This window comes from Pterocles gutturalis, unplaced genomic scaffold (genome assembly GCF_000699245.1).
Source record: "Pterocles gutturalis isolate BGI_N339 unplaced genomic scaffold, ASM69924v1 scaffold17431, whole genome shotgun sequence".
NCBI lineage: Eukaryota > Metazoa > Chordata > Aves > Pterocliformes > Pteroclidae > Pterocles > Pterocles gutturalis.
In genome coordinates this window covers 1-17,596 of record NW_010098174.1, presented here as the reverse complement: position 1 = coordinate 17,596, position 17,596 = coordinate 1, and the positions used below count along the sequence as shown (strand labels likewise).

At 37.3% G+C, this 17,596-nt stretch overlaps 1 protein-coding gene across 1 annotated transcript; it reads left to right on the top strand.

The window, feature by feature from the left end:
- Positions 1-10,983: 10,983 nt before the first annotated feature.
- On the top strand, positions 10,984-16,742 carry ZC2HC1A (zinc finger, C2HC-type containing 1A; the record flags this gene model as incomplete). Its single annotated transcript, XM_010088056.1, has 5 exons — positions 10,984-11,057; positions 11,789-11,905; positions 12,116-12,251; positions 15,496-15,644; positions 16,643-16,742. Coding segments are annotated over 5 exons (576 nt in total), but the record flags the coding sequence as incomplete, so codon positions are not given.
- Positions 16,743-17,596: the final 854 nt, after the last annotated feature.

Genomic DNA, 17,596 nt, shown 5'->3' with positions numbered 1-17,596 from the left:
CTCAGAGCGCGGTGAGCCTGCTCGGTGATGGGCGGAGGGTGCCCTAGGGCGGGGCGGGGGGGTACAGCGTCGAGTCGTGAGTTACCCTTGCCAGGCATCCTTTTTCTGCCGTCAGATGGCTGAGGTGGGTGTTAGGATACGCTTGTAATGCCAGGGAAGCGCTCAGTGCAGTGAAGGCTCGGTGTGTATTTGCTGGCAGAGTACTTGCAACTTTATCCTGTGCCAGTTGCGTTAATGAAGATATCACCCTCCAGAATATCCATCATAGTAGAGATAACGGCTTGGAATATATGAAGTTACGGCTTTTTTTGTTATGTGAGCATTTCGATAGGCCTGTCATTACTGTGTTTTGCAAGCTGCGGGAAAAATACCGACGTGTTCTCGGTGACTGTTACAAACCAGTCATTCAGATTTCCATGCTCTGCTTCACTAGAGTTCACTCCTATTTAAGCGTTCAGTTACCACAACCTTGCCTTTGTTCTTTTTCACATTTGGAGAACAGAAGTAATTCTCGCTGAATACCTGTATTCTGTTTTTAATAGATTTAATAGTCATCAGACTCTGTTCTTATGCCTAGTGACTTCATCAGGACTGTAAATTTGTAAAACATGATTTGGCATTAAAATCCCAAGAGGTTCTTTCTTGTTTGATTTACTCATTATGCTTTGCTGACTACTAATGCCTTTTAAATTTGAAAGGTGGTGTCCAGTGTTTATCAAATAATGCTTGATCAGGCTCTAAGACTCGCATGACAACCCTGTGACAATTCCAGAAGGAGAAAGCTTGCTTTAATTTTGAGTCAGCTATGTGTTTGACTGCAGTTGGGACTACATATCATCTGCAGCCCATCCATCAATTGATTTGTCTGTGAGCTGACTTCCCAAGGCCAGCTATGTCAGCAGTGTTGTGTAAGCTCCTTCATACTGAGGGTGGGAAGAAAGCAGATCTACAGATAACAGCAGAAGCCTGAAAAATCTTGTAATTGTTGCAGTCAAGTTTGTCCAACTCTTCTGACCTTAGTGATTTGCAAGTCTTCTGGGAATGGTTTACATTTTGTTTTTATTTCAGTAGGTACTGGAGTGGTGGAAGAACTGCTAAATCAGAGGTGAAATCTCATGTTCGTTGTGTAAACCTTTTCTTGAAAGTACTTTTTTTTTCTGTGATATGAAATGTTACTTCTGAACACTCTTAATTTGAGAATAGCACAGGTAATAAGCCATTTCTAAAACTTCAGATGTCCTTGCATTGTGAACACTCGCATCCCACACTGTTATCCAGCATCGCTGAATGCTGAAGTTCTTGAAACAGAAGAATATAGGATTTTGCATTTGTGTGGCTCATTTTGTGGTATGTTTTTCTTTCTCTAAACAAATTACCACAACATAAAATACTTCATTTTTTTTTTGCTTCAAAACATTTGAAGCAAGTGTTTTTGCTTTTATTTACAGTTTTTCAGTGTAAGCTGTCTCTCCCAATGCAGTTAGGCTCAGATGAAGTTTCTGTAGAAACGTCTACCAAAGATAGAAAAATGTAGGCAAAACCAATAACAACAATGAATTATTTCACTGGGTGTTATGCTTTTTTCCAGTCATTGCTCCACTGGCAACTCAGAAGAATGTTGCTGGTTGCCATTTTAGATTAAATTTATGTTTAGAAGCACAATTGCACAGTCGTATCCATCCAACATGGAAGTATGGGCTGCTTCTGAAATCTGGCTTGGCCTGCTCCCTCTCTGTGTTAGCGCTTAGAAAAATCAGTTCCCAGAGCTGATTTGTACAGTAGGTCCTGGCAGTTGTGTGTGCAAGGGATGGGATTATGGTGGAGGATGGGACTTTATCTTTTGTCAGCAGTCTGCTGGTGTGCTTTTATGACTGTGGAAGACCCCCTCAGGCTCAGGACTCTTGGCCTGGACTTTCCTCCTCAGAAGCTGGTGCTTTGCTTTTCTGAAGCTCAGCATTGTGAGTGTAAGACCTGTTTTATTTCTGTTTATTTAAGCATGCTATTAATAAAGAATAACTCTACTCAATTTATAATCATTCTTTCCATAACGTGGAGAGTTGAATATGTATTAGCTGGCTTGTGAAGCTGCGTTAGTGACATTTTAAAAGCTAAATAATATTTCCAGTGTTGAAGTTGCATTTTCTCACTATGTGCAAGTTTCAATGTTCAGTGAAATGGAAAAGTAGGTTTCTGGGTGACTTAAATGTTTCTTTTAAAATTTACTTTTGTTGCTTTCTTAAAGTTTGTTGCTTTATTATTTTATTTGCATATCAGTATTGTTATATTACTAGATTGTTACTGAAAGTCAAATTTATAACTTTAAACTTTTGTGAAAGGAGTCAGCGGGCACACATCATTACGAGCGACAAATTTGATGTGTATTTTGAAAGTTAAATCTAAAGTGACTAGTGACAACATTTGTTACTTTGCAGTGTGTGACCTGTTTGGTTGTTATTCAGTTTTCATTTAATTTACTAGTGAAAATACTTAGAGCAGTAGACTGTACCTTACAACCTTGTGATCCTTAAGGTGAGTTTAAAAATCCTTTCCTGAGTAGTCAGCTGTGTGCTGAATCTCAGGACCATTTTCTGTGGCTTAACAAGGCTTGTTGCTTTCAGTGCTGGATGGCAAGAAAGAGCTGTCACATTGGCATGTTTGTTGCTCTCTGTTTTGCTTGAAGGAGATGGAGGAGGGGATCCAATCACTGAATTCCTGACTGCATTTAAGCTGGAGCAGTCTAATGGTGGCGTTTGATCAGCTTCTCTCCAGTCTGTTGTTTTTCCTGGGAGGGTGCCGGCAACAGCTGCTTGAGCTGACTAAATGCCGTTTCCCACACTTGTTCGCAGCCCATCCCAGTGGATTGGGACTGCTGCTGCCTAAGGAGTAAAGGGCAGAGGGGTAGCTGTGTCTGAAGGCTAAAGTCCAGCTCTCTGTGGTAGGTAATGACAGTGCTTACGAAGCCCCGTTCTTCTTCAGCCTGCACTCGAGCGGCCAGAGAAGGCGGGTTGAGGTTGGGAAGGGATGGGTGGCTGCTTGCTCAGGAAATAGCTTGCAGTCTCAAACGCAGAGCTTTCCCTTGCAGATGCCAAGTAGAGACTACTGTGATTAAGCATTTAGACTCTGAGCAGTCTGGGTGTGCCCTCGAGGTCTCGTAGTAATAAAGCTCGCTGTATAGCATCTTCTGCTGAGATCTGTGCTGTAGTAGTATTTGTCCGTGGACCCTTCACTGGCGCTGATAGTGTCTGAGACACCCTATTCCACCCAAAATGGTACAAGCCATTCTGGTTAGGGGTTTCATATTAGTAACCTGGCTGTTGAAAGCAGGTGCTTATGCTTGCTTTGACAGAATTTCTGAATAAGCTAGTGCCCAGTTTTATTTTTTTCCCCTAATAGTGTAGGAAATTATTTATGTTTTGAAAACAAAAAATAATATTATTGCGAGTCTTCCTTTCCTTTTAGTGTTCATCTTTGTCTTGCCTCATGCAATGCATGCAGCAGCTTCCTCACTTTGGCAGCCATTTTCTTAAGCTCCATTTGAGAGAGGCTCCTGCCTTTTTGGAACACCTCAGCTTTTCTTCCCCCCCCCCAAGTATCTTCATCTGTCCAACAGAAGGAAGAATTAATTTTACGGTACTACACTTAAATCAACAAGTTGGAAACTATTAAAAATTGAAATGCAAAACTAATATTTATATTCTTTTTAAGAAGTCATTTCTCTCTGGTAGCTATTAAACACAATGATAAATATGACTTTGCATTGAACTGCTATGTTTCACTAGTCACACTTGCGCCTCTGTTAAGTGATCTAATTTTGACATTAGTACACTGGATAATTGTGGTCAACATATTTACTTATTCTTAGGCAATTATGGTTTTTTTTTTGATTAACGTTTATGTTTTGGGTAAGAAATTGAAACTAAATGTTTTGCTTAAGGAAAAATTCTGAAAACTAAGTTTAGGCTGGTATGATAGGGGAGCTGCACTATCAGAATATGTTTCACCGTTAAAGGAAATGAAGTGATAATTGTAGACAGGAATTTGAGTGTCAGATTAGTTTCTTCAGCATTTTACGACTAACAGATTTTACCCTATTTTCTATAGCTTTTGTAGAATTCTTGCATTTTTAATTTGAATTACAGAAACTAGACTGACCTAGTAATTGAATTCCGTTGGTTGAATATAGTGGGAAGATTAATGTGTTTTACCTGCACACACACACTTGATGTGGTTATTATCAAAAGCTATTGTTGCTTTGCAGTAAAATCTGGTTCCAGGAGTATGTTAAACAGTTGACTAGGGGTGTGAGGGGTGGGCTTGCTTCTTGAAGAAATTCTGCAGTGGGGCAGCAAGCTAGGAATCAATATATTATAAATTAATTTTATTATCAAAATTGTTTTTTAACACGTTGTTAGCCAAGTAATATTCTGATAAGCAAGCAGACTTAGGTTGGGATTGCTCTGTCCAATTACATTTGGACAGTAATGTCTGTAAGCCCAGAATTGCTTGGGGGGTCAGTGGTGCAGAGCAGCCTTGGTTTGAGACTGATCTTCACTTGACTACCTGCTTACAGTCATCATGGTGCTTGTAGCCTAATACAGGAGAATAGTGAGTTTGTGATGCCAAAACAGAATTGTGTAACATGTACATAGGTTTTGCAGGTCACATGCTTTCTATTGGCTTTAGTTGATCTTAAAGCTCATTAATAGAAGACCAGATAGTGCATCTGGAAGTCAGATCAATCCAGATAATGTGTCTGGAAGTCAGATCGATCAAATAGTGCTGCTTTTTTGCCTTTGGTTTTGTTTTGTTTCCATATGTGTTACAGAAGAAGCTCTCATAGATTTTTTTTCTTTTTTTCTGGATAATCATCCCAACTAAGTGCCTCTCCAAAGTGCATGTATGTTAACACTCATCGTATGGGAACAAATGGGAGGAATTGGACGTCTGCATGCAGTTGCAGGGCTGCAGTGTTTTTGGGATCAGATGTAGGTGGTAGGACAGCTCACAGGACTGCAGTGTTGTGGTGAATGAATACAGGCTCTTCAGGAAGAACCAGCTGGACAGCAAGGGGGGAGTTGCCCTTTATGTGGGAGAGCAGACAGAATGCATGGAGATTTGCTGTGGGGCCGCCTTGGGAGCTTATGTGTCAGCATTAGCAGGCAGAGCAGGCAGACCAATGTGGGAAATGTTGTTGTGTGTGTCTGCTACAAACCACCTCATCAGGAAGAAGATGAAGCCTTTATCAGATAATTAGAGGGAGCCTTGTATTCACAGGCTCTGTTCCTCGTGAGAGACATTAACCACCCGATACCTGCTGGAGGGACAAATCAGCAAGGCACAAACAATCTAGGAGGCTTCTGGTGTGCATTGATGATGAGTTCTTCACCCAGGTGATCAAGGAGCTGACAAGGAGACACACTGCTGTTGGACTTTGCACCTACAGAAATGGGAGATGTGAAGGTCCTGGGCAGCCTTACCTGCAGTGATCATGGGGTGATTGAATTCTGGATCCTGAGGGGAGGGAGCTGGGCAAACAGCAGGATCTCAACCCTGGACTTAAGGAGAGCAGGCTTTGACTTGTTTAGGGATCTGCTTGGAGAGAGAGGAGTCCAGGACAGCTGGTTATTTTTAAGGATATGTAGTGTGACACTGGCATGTTTTCACATTGAAATTTATGCTTCACATAAGGAGGGGAGGAAAGGAGAGACAGTGACAGAAAAGGGGAGTACAGCATGATGATTGCATGCAATTCGTTTTTCAGTCACAAAAAAACCTTGTTCACAGAACCCTCCTACAGGTTGTCACTCTGAGGCAGTGGGGCTCTCCTCGATATGTTTTCAAGGTAGTAATATAGAAGTCACCATCATCAGTCTCATGTTCAATGCAATAACAGTAATTTTGGCAAATATAATACACTTGCATTGTCAGGCTGAAGAGCTGATATGAAAACATGCAGAGGTACTATGAAAGTCTTACTCAAGCTTTTGAGCTTGAAAGAATGGAAGTTATGCTGCTTTTTGTTATCTTTTTGAAGCAGAAGTGACAGGTTTATTTATACAGCATTAGACTGCATTGTCAGTATAAAAGCAGAAAAGAATTCATGAGGTTTTCCTCTAAAATTAAGAGTAGATAGATGAAATTAGATTGGTTTGCTATTTGTTATACCATTGCGAATAACCTAGTTTCATAAAAAATTCAAAGTATGTGAAGAGTTGAATACTAAGAGAAGGAGGTTTCTCTGATTTTCTTTCTCTAACTCTTACTGCAAACTGCTGAATGGCATAAGTGAGAAGGGATTTGCTTGATGGAGTAAATCATGCATGCCACCAGTTTATCAAGCAAACTTTAGCGAAGTATGGCAAGTACTACCTGTGGTTAAGCGGTATGATGTATTTGTCTGGCTTTCATTTGCATTTCAGAATTCATTTTGGCAAAATAATAAAAACTTGCAAAATATTCACCCTGTTTTTTCAGTTGGTGTTTTTTCTACTTTCTTACGTTCATCTTTTCATTATTTTATATTCTTTAAAATTGTTCTTTAAAAATCAATGCTCTAAACTGTATTTGTCTCTTCAAAGAAGTGTTCCCTACCTATGTCACTGCATCAGTATCATTTTTAGGTGACTCTTGTTTATGGTATTTGTTATTAGTCTTTTCAGATTGTTGTTAGTTGACATATTGATTAAAAAATATAACCCAGTCAGTACTGATTAGTGGACATATGTTGGAAACTGACAGTCCCCAAAGAACTAGATGCTGTGGCTTGATGATATAGATGCCGGTTAATGTGGGGAATGCACTGCATTTTTTTTGTACCTGGAGTTTATGGAACTCTTAACCTGAAGTTTATGGAGAAGGGAGTTATGCTGAAGGTAATAAATACCGTTTTGCAGGAGAAGAATTTGTCAAGCACTCTTCATGTAGTAACTTTCAGTAGTTGTAGATTGCTTGTTGATTTCAAGTAGGTGGCTAGTCTCAAGGCTGTAAATCATATCAGAGTGTTTCTGCAAGTTTTAATTCAGCGAGGCTTAATGATTATCGTAGTAGTCTGGCCCAAGTCATTTAGTACTGCCAGTGCTGCAGATAAAGAACAGGTTTTGAAGGGCAACCGAACAGATTTTACAATATGACAAAATACTGTTACTGGCACCAAGTGCGATCTTGTTTCTTTGGAGCATTCTATACTTTATGTGTAAGTGCAGATACATACTTGGGTGAACAAAGCTTCCCAAAAGAGAAAATAAAACTTCAGTTAATAGCTGTTCAGCAATATAAAAGGCTGTTCAGCTATAAAACTTCAATTAATAGCTGTTCAGCAATACTGAAGACTTCTCCTCCCTCTAGGTGTGGGGTCTATTTACACAACTGCTAAATTTGTAAACATGGCAGCAAGAGCCTCTGGCTGTGTCAGATTTAACTTGTATGTATTGATGGGTCCACAGGCTGTACTGAGAAAGATAAATCTGAGGACTGACAGGTTGCATTTTCTGGCTGTAGATAGGTTACTGTATTTGAAGATGAGAGGAGAGAAAAAGAAGAAGAAGAAAAAAGGGTTGTTCCCTGGAAATCTAGGTTTCAAGGCAATCTAAACTCTATAATATAAAATCTGTAATAGTAGCACTGTGCTACATCTGAGAGAGTGACTGTATAGCTATGCTGTCAGACTTTGAGATCCACCCAAACTTCACAGCTAAACTCAAAGAACAGAAAGCGTGGGTAACTGGACTGTGACCATATTGCACACATTCCTTTTGAATAACTTATCCCTGTGCAGGTAGAAAAAAATAATTCAGAAGATGATTGTACTCTGGAAGTAGCTGGAGGAGAAAAAGCTCTGACAGGAGCAGTTCAGAAACACAAAGTGATGAGATTATTGTAGTGCTGCTAATAAAACTCCCAATGTAGTTGTTTAATTCAGATACCTAGCATCTTACTAGGTTGAACTCTATGTTTTTAATTGAGACCTGGTCTCAGGCAGACGGTAGAATAGGGTGTAAAGCTGCATATCATAGTTTTGGCATCACTTCAACTGAAATACTCCTTTCTTTGGTATTCACATAACCATTTTGAACACATTTCTCTTTTCCTTAAGTGTGTTTAGATTAGATAAACGGTAGTAATTATGTCTATCCTTTTCTAAGTTAACCATATTAATTCATGTTTAATACAGGCATGTAAACTGCTGATGATTAGTGGTATTAAAAGATGGTAAAAGGAAAAATAAGCATTGCTGCTGGATCTTGGGTCTTCTGTGGTTGTATAACCAAAACAAGGGCAATCCCTGCGTTGTTGCTGGACTTAATGAACACTGAAGAAAACTGCGATGATGCCATCGTACTACCATTTTCTGTTCTCGGACTCATTTGCCAGTTTGTCATTTGAGTGTTCCCTGGTTTTTTACACTCTCTCATGCCCTTCCCCCACCCCGATTTAACAACCAAATCCCAATTTAATAACGCTTTTCTGTCAACTTCTGTTCAGGAAAGATTCAGTCAGTCCATGCCTTTTTCTTTAAGAAATCCCAACGTTTTTAACTGAGATTTTGCTTTTGCTTGTTCTTTGTTAATTTTATCAGACTAAAATAACTCAGTATAAGATTTTTTTTCCATTTTTATTACTTTTTGTAGTCATGCTGGAAAACTATGGCCAAAATAATTCAGTAATTTCATTGAAGAACATTATCTTGTTTATTGCTGGTGTTAGAAATACTAACTTTTTACTTTAGTACTGAAAGTGTGTAAGAATTTCTCCTCTATTATGTTGTGCATTTATGTCACTTGTTATTTATATAACTTCTGCACAAGTGTACTGACAACATTAGATATCATGCATTGATGCCTTTTTTTTTTTTAAAAAAAAAAGGAAAACAGCTGTTTTCCAACTTTCACAATTTTATTCCCATGTTTTATTTTAAAATTATCGATTTAATGTTGGTGACTTTGGTAACCCTTCTGTAAAGGAAGGCTCATGGGCTCCTAGAGAGGAACATTAGTATGTTTTGTTTGCGATATTTTTTTGGAGGGCTTTGTGGTGGGTTTTTTTGGGGGGGCGGTAGGGGGGGGAGTACTTTAAAGGAGAGGAAATTCACAGAGGAATGATTAAGAAATTGGAGGGATAAGTGTGCAAATATAAAGGACCATAGGCTTCCCATTTTCAACAAAACTTAAGGAACTTTAATTTTTTTAAAATAACTTCCTTTTGTGTTTTGGGTCAGTGATTTGTATTGGGGGGAGGAGGTGTTGGCAGTAGAAGTAGCTCTTGGCAAATGTGGTTGACTACCTGCCAAGCAGCAAAGGAAGGTTAGGAATGCTGTAAGGGAATCCAGCTCTGTAACTGTAGCTGCAGCAAGTGCTAGTTGGCATTCGTTAGGCATTGGTATGTTGTATGCAAATACTGCTCGATCAGGTGAGCATCTATCGAGTCTGCTTCTTTTGATGGTGAATTTAAACACGAGCTTAAATTCCAGAGTTCAGTGAACAGAAGATGATGGTGGAAAATGTAACTTTTCTTCTTTTACTAAGGCAGATATTTGAAAGAGTTCTCTTCTCAGTCAAATCCTTTATCTTATACTATACACCTGATTTAAAGATCACTGGTTCTGATTTATTTCAACTAATTTCTTAAAGACACAAAAAGGGCCTATTCATGACTACATGGAACAGGTATATAAATTAAAGGTATGAACATAAATGTTTTAAGCTGCAGAACACTTTTCATATGATTTGTGATTCTTAAAATGGATTGTGCTGTGTGGTATATTAATACAATTAATGTATTATACATAGTTACATACTGATGATGAATTTAATTCAAGTAATTGAAAAAGGCAGAAATAAACCTAATAGTTACACATTGGTACTAGAAGTCTCACTCAATTTTAATTTTTACATTTCCTACAGTTTTTTACATTTTTTGCATTTCCTACATTTTTACATGTCCTACAGTTAATTGACAAGTACGTATGTTTAGATGGAAAATTGTTTTCCACTGGAGAATTGGGAACAAAAACTGATCAAATCATTGAACACTTCTCTGTGCATAACTTAATTGGTTTAAGCCACTAGTTTGCCTAAAATACAAGTCAATTCAAAGTGTTTTTAACTTAGTATAAATAGAGGGAGCTATATTGTCTGCAATAGTCAGACTTGAGTACAGAGAAAGGAACTAGTAAGTCTCAATCCAAACTTACTGCCTCTTTATTGATGTATATGTGATATCAAAATATCCCTGCAGCTCTGGTACAGTACTAAATATAATAGATGCCTGTTATTGGGAAACCCTGTGGAGTTTTTTGTCTCTGCTGTGACTCCACTGCATGATACCTACTGTATGAATATATTTGCTTGGATACTTGGATTTGTTGGTCTTTTATTTGGTTCTGTGAATCTGTTGTGTGTCAAGTATACCATTTACACTTTTGTTACCAATGCTTGAATAGCAGCATCAGAAATGCTTTTGTAAGCTGTCAGTATATAATCTGAATAAAATATATAGTAAAAATAGCAGTAACATTTTTTTCTTTACAAGAGGAAGTAGAATAGTTTAACTTAGTAGGTGAAAGTAAGTGATGGGATGTGAGTTATATTTGATGCTATAACAGATGATTCTCTTCCTAAGATGCAGAAATACCCACTAAATATTGTTATTCCTGGTGTGCGTTTAGGCTGTCATCTTGACTTATGGTGAATCTGTCATTTCCATGCTGACATACAGGCATCCCTTTAAAGGTACAGAGTTTCATATTGTAAATTGTCAGAACTGATGCTGATGTTACTGGGCCTGGCTGCTTCCAAAAGTATGAAGCATTTGTGTATCATATTTTCCTTTCTGATCTACATAGTCTCTGCACAGTTCAAAGAATGTATACTTTTACAAGAACAACTGTTATTACTAAGTATATTAATTTAGCAATATAGGAAGAAATATTTATCATACATTTTCTTATAGAGGTATGTTTTGGTTTTTTCTTTTTTTTTTTTGAAGGTGAGGTTCCAGTGCAAACTGGAGATCTGTTGCCATGTAGGATTTGTGGAAGGACTTTCTTTCCAGCAGCACTGGTAAGTGGTGTGAATACTGTTGGCTTTTAGATTTGATAAGTTAATATGAGAGTTAAGCAATGGTCACTATAACTAAATAAAGTAGATCTTGATGCTTGGTTTTTGGTGGAATTTTTCATGGTTTTTTCGCAAATAATTATTGATTCCGGTTGTGTCAGTTTTGAAGCTCCTTAGAAGGAGGTTAATTTTATTTCAGTATCCCATCACTTTCTGAAAATACATGCTTTTAAAAGCATCTTCTGTAGGGTCACAGAATCGTTCCTTACCTCAGCAGATGGAAGCTAGTACCTCATGCAGTCTCAGCTAGTAAATGAAGTGTTTTGTTAGCTATCTTCAAAATACTGTGTTCTCCAGTCTTAATAGAGATTGGTCTGTCCTTAAACATGAAGTGGATTTCAGACACTTCTGTTTTGTCTTGCCACTCAATGCAAATACTGCCTACCTACCATCAAATTTTTATTCACAAGGAGAAAATACAGATGCCTCCTATTTTTCTTCCTCATCATCCAAGTTTTTATGACCATGTATATATTTTTGTGAATTCCTGTAGTTCCATTCTAAAAGTAATGGCTGGCATCAATATTCAAGTGAAAGCAGTCTTGATCTTTTTCATCAAGAGTTGGGCCTTGTTTGCCAATTGGCATATCAAGAAAGATGGAAATAACATGTTAATAACTTACATTTTCAAAACTAAGTTCTGTATTCGCTGTTTGTTTTTCTTGTGCTTGTAGAAAAAGCATGGACCCATTTGCCAAAAAACTTCTGCCAAGAAAAGGAAGACATTTGATTCCAGCCGACAGAGAGCAGAAGGAACTGATATTCCCACAGTAAAACCTCTTAAGCCACGGGTATGTTACAATTTACTCTGCATATGAACATTTTAGGCAAACTATGTATGCATTATAATATGGCTTAGTTCTGCAGTCAATTTGTGATAATTAAATCAACTAGGATCTGGAAGAAATCTAACTATAATATTATGTACTAAAATAAAGCACATACTTAGCTTGAAGTAAGAGCTTCAAACATATAAAGCTCTTTCTTTTTTGGCTTGTTAGCCAGAACCACCCAAAAAACCTTCCAACTGGAGACGAAAGCATGAGGAGTTTATAGCAACTATACGAGCAGCCAAAGGACTTAATCTTAAAGATGGTGGAAAACTCCCTCCACCACCACCTCCATCATATGACCCTGGTATGTAAAATGATCTACTTCTGTATAGATTTTTTTTTTCCAAACTTAATTTGTAAAAAATTGAATTGGAAATGAATTTGTTTGAATACGATATTCACAAGTTCTTGATGATGACTATGTTATTATCCCTATGCAAATGCTGGTTTGTGTCTGAGTCTGGCTGACTAGCATCCTGTGTAGCCTTCATTGCCCATGACTTCGGTTTTAATACATCAAAAGGTAGTTGTCGCCAACTTGCAGCTTCCTACCATCTTACAAGCCATAGGCTGGACAAATTGTTTCAACACTGTGTTTCTGTCCACAGCACTGGACCTGCTCAGAATGAGCAGACTACCTTTTTAATTAGCTGCCAATGCTGGACACCCACAACCTATTTACATTTCAGGAATGCACGTTGACTGTGTTCTTTAAATGTAGTCTCTTTCATTTCTTATTGAATTCATATTTAGTTTCATGTATGCAGTCTATGCTCTAGTGTGCATGTGATCTTTCCTCCTGTGGTGGGGTTACTTGCTTTTTGGGTATGTGAGATGTGTGAGATTTGTATTAACAGGGGAGTAGCAGTCCTTGGGTGCCTTCAGAACTCAGGCTGGGTATAGTGTTGAAGCAGTCTGATGTGAGTGAGAAGGAAATACACTTTTCAGTTAACTTTTGTGATGTGATAATAGGTTGGAGGCTATTTTGAGAAAGATTGGGAAATACAGAAAAAATCATCTGTTTGCTTCTGCCTGTCTGTGGTCAAGTGAGGATGTGAGTGTTCCCTACCTTGTTTCTCTACAGGCAACATGCTAGTCCAGTACTGGGGTTGTAATTGTGCATTCATAGTAAGAAATGAACTCATATCATTCAGCATTCAGTGCACTCTTATCTTGAAATGCCATATGCATTTTAAAGTAAAACCAGTAGCTAATGCTGTGAGTAAGAAATACAAGGCTCAATCATGGAAAGGATCATTAATAATCTAGTTTTATAGGTTTTCAGTTACAAGCAGAAGAGCCCAGAACCAAATCTAGTTTGGAAGGCTATTGAAATGGTGCTCCCTTCATTCCAGAGACCACAAATAAGTTTGAAGCGAAGAAAGTAGTGTTAGCTTGCTTGAAGGCAGATAGGAGGTAAAGAGAAAGATATTGTGTGTCTGTTTCTCTTCCTTCCATTCAAGCTGAGTCTTACTGTTTGCAGTTTCCTGGCTTCATCCTGCTTGAGGGGGTAAGACTTAGGAGGAGGGAACCAGGAATGAAGAGAAGATGCATGAATTGATCAGTGGATTCTCCTCCTACAAATAGAACAAAAGTAGAGCAGGGGCAGCTACCATTGCTCCTTTTCCACTTTACATGTGGGAGAGAGCGAGAACTCCATGTTATCATGGAGTATATCCATCCTCTCCTACTCAGCTCTGTCTTTGGCATACCTATTTCTAACTAGCTGCTAGTCTTTTTCCTTTAAAAGACTTCTGTAATAATATTTCCTACTTAATTGCGTGCTTTGAGGTTTGCAAACAAGCAGTATTGCTGGTTCTTCGATCCTCCTGTGCAACCTTTTCCTTAGAATTGCCTCATGGTATTAGGAAGGACATAAGTCACCCTATTTGCATTGAACTTGACTACATATGTGTACTGTCCGCTTATTTTGATTAGTTTGGATTTGATAAAGTTGACATTGAATCCTAATGGTTCTGGACTGTACAAATAGTACTTCCACATAGACAGCTGGCTGACTGGTGCTAAGCATTTTGCAAAAGGATGAAGATACAGTCCCTGATTCTTAAAAATCCTCCATAGTCTGATCCATTTACTTCAGTGATCTTTGAAAGTCTCCTGTAGGAACTGTGCTGTGTACCAGCTAAGAATGTATTTTCTTATTATCTAGGGGCTTCTGTAGCTACTTTATTAATCTGTTTTGCTTTTTTAATCTTTTTTATTTTTAATCTTTGTTTGAGCCTATCTTGGTTTGACCATATATATACTATAGTTCTTCTGAGTTTCTATCTCTTATAGTTTATGTTTGAGTATTCTGACAGTAGTGGAGTTTATGTAAAATAAATAAATAAAAAGCCATTGTTGTTATCACATGAGATTCCCATGCTGTCACTTCTCTGAAGGATTCCTGTGTTCTTCCTGTGTCCTTTGCTCACACTTCTTGGGTCACAGTTCATGGTTTGGTGTCCACTACATCATTTGACTTACTCAAAATTGTTAATTTTAAGGGTTAACTACTTAAGCCAGATCTGCTACATTTGGAGTAGTAACATGTAATCCAAATCTTATTTTGGATTGTATAATATCTAACTGTAATCTTGGAGGAAGTGACTGTTGAATCTCCCCTCGTTTTCTTCGATATGTTTCTAAAATCACCTAGGAACATACTAATTTAACCTGCCTTGCCGATGTCTAGCGCTTCTGAAGTTGATGTTTACATGTTTTTGAATGCTGTAATCTGGGGAATTCAGCATCTGTACCTCTGGACACTAAGATGTCTGTCTGAAACTGCAGACCAAACACTTTCCAAAGACAGTGTATTTTAAGGGCTATGTTTCCAGCATACAGATAAGGGATCTTGTAGTATTTGAAACATTTTTTTTCCCCAATCTTGGTAATAGTATTTCTTGCAAGTAGTACTGTTCGTAATGTGACTAAATTAATCTTGAAAAATAATACAGCCACCAGTTACCCTGTTTTGCATGTCTCTATAGAGATCTCCTACTTTTGTCTGGGTTTCCTCTTGATTCTTTTTTGTTGTTGTTGTTAAATTTATGATTTTTCTTTTTTAAATTATTTCCAGTATTGCAGTTAGTATTCCTCAGTTCTTTTGAAATAGCCAGAAGAAACAGATTTTGTTGTCTTTTGCTATTTGTATGGGAAAAGTTTTAACACATTTTCATATCTTGAACACACTGAACTGTGTTTGTAATTTTTTTGTTTAGCCTCTTCTCCCCTTCCAGCTGATATCCTTGCCATGTCCATATATGTCTTTGTCCACCTTCTCTGCTTAATAGCATCTCTCAAAGTGTTTCTGATTTTGCTTTGGCTATTTCTGATCCTCAACCACTCTTCTCATTCTTATCCATCAAACAAGAAATATCTTCTGTGTTATATGTGGACAATACTCTTTTCTGCAGCAATCTGGATTTCATCTTCAGATTCAAGAGGCCTTAATTTTCTGTGGGGGTGGGGCTGGTCTTCAAAAGACTTTGAAACACCTTATTTTTTAAAACATGTTATTAATGTTAGGTTTCTATGTTTTTAAGATTACATTCAGTGTCCATATTGTCAGAGGAGATTTAATGAAAATGCAGCTGACAGACACATCAATTTCTGTAAGGAACAAGCAGCACGTATTACTAATAAGGGGAAAATGGCAGCTGATACCAAAGGCAAGCTTCCTCCTCGAACACAGGTGAACTACAACATTTTTCTTAACTTGTAACTTGCATTCGACATCAAATCAAGCTTGTTAAATAGTCTGTTGCTCTTAAATTGAATTACCTATTTTATTATGTTAATTTTATTATTTGTGCTAGACTGAAATTAGACACTAAGCATGGAGGAGGTTTTTGCTTTCTTAGGAGGGTTGCAGAGTTCCAAAAATCAGATGTCAGCCCTTGCAAAGGCAAAAACAATCATAAATGTAATTCAGAGATTTGTGAAAATGACAGGTAATGATAGCAGCGGGAAGTAGAGATGCAGTGTTTGTAAAGAAAGTTGAATTTCTGGTATGCAAGTCTTCTGAATCCAATACAAGACTGTTCCTTAAGTGGACAAACAAAGGTACATGACTATAGGACAACTGACAGCAATTTTTTGGTTAATTAGAGGCTTAGAGGAATTCAGATGTATTAAGGTAAGAGCTACAACATGGCAACAAATGAAGTATTAAAGTGTATCTGCGTTTTTGTTTCGTGGGTAGTGCTCTTTTTTTTTTCTGGAAGCAGTGAAGAGTTAAACAGATGCAAGCAGTTACTTAGTGATTCTTGCACTGCATTCTGGATTAGCTTTGGGTCTGGTCCAGAGCACCCAGGTGAAAGTAAGACAGAAATGATCCTGCCCTTGAGTATTCTTTTTAAAATTAATTGGTAACGAGGTGATAATGTTAATCTCATGAGATAGCTATGAAAAAAAGATCAGAAAAAGCTGTAGAAAAGTGGAAAATACACAAAGACAGTTAAACAAAAAATCAAAACCACTGAGTAAAGTTTGATATCTTTCCTACTAGTATCATCTGTATGTATAAGAAAGCAGACTAGCAGAAACCATTTGCATGATCCCATACCAGAAACAGTTTACCTAGCAGGTAATCAGAGTCCATTTTCCAAGAGTACCTGAGATGACCACCTATCATGTTATATAGATAGTTTGATTTAATTGCTTAAATTTCTAGGTTGTATTTTGTTACAGAACAAACCTGCTGCAGTTAAGAAGATGCCTTCTGTAGGATCAACACCATCATCATTGTCACGCTTACCACAGCCAAGTGGTGTTAGCAAAACTCTTGTAGGTATGAAATGAATGTTATGAATTTTCCATTTCCTTTCTAAATATTAGTTCTCAAACTAAGAAGTAAAAGTAATATTATTCTAATAGCTGGAAGGATTTCTACAGCATTGTCCAGTGATATAAACTGAAGAAGTAAAAAAGATTTGTAGGAGAAGTTCAGTGTTACATGAGTGGATAAGATGGCTTCTGTTTTTTATAATACAATTTTTTTTTTACTCAGTGTTTTTGTGACCTGATTTTTTTTTTTTTAACTTACGTATATGATGGCTTTGTACTTTTGCTGAAAGTTATATAGTGGTTTGTAAAAATTTATTTTAAATAAAATTGGAAGGGACACTGATTCCTATCTATTTAACAAGACTCTTGAGCAGAGGATACTTTTGTGTTTTATATATTGGGTTGAATTAGGGCTTTTCTGAATTGAAACTGCAAAATCATTCTGTGAAGTAAAGCATAGTTGTATCTAATAGTGATCTCTCAAGCAATCTTTCTGTTACTTAATTCTGTAACTAATTTGTATGCTGAATATGATAGTGAATTGATGAAAATACATGGTCAAGCCATGTGTATAATAATTATGCAAACACTGGTCTTAGGTTTCAAATACTATCAGATTAAACATATTCTGTTTGTACATACTTTGACATTCTGAACTTTTCTTTTTCTTTGTGAAGAAAGTAATTGAGAACCAATGTTTTTTATTAGAATATTATTTTATTAGAAAGAACATTGTCTCAATTTCTGTACATTTCTGGAATCCAGATTGCTTTTTACTAGAATCTTGACACTTGTTCCTATCTTGATATTTCTAAAACTCTTGTTTTGAATTTTACTATTAAAAATACATATAATGTA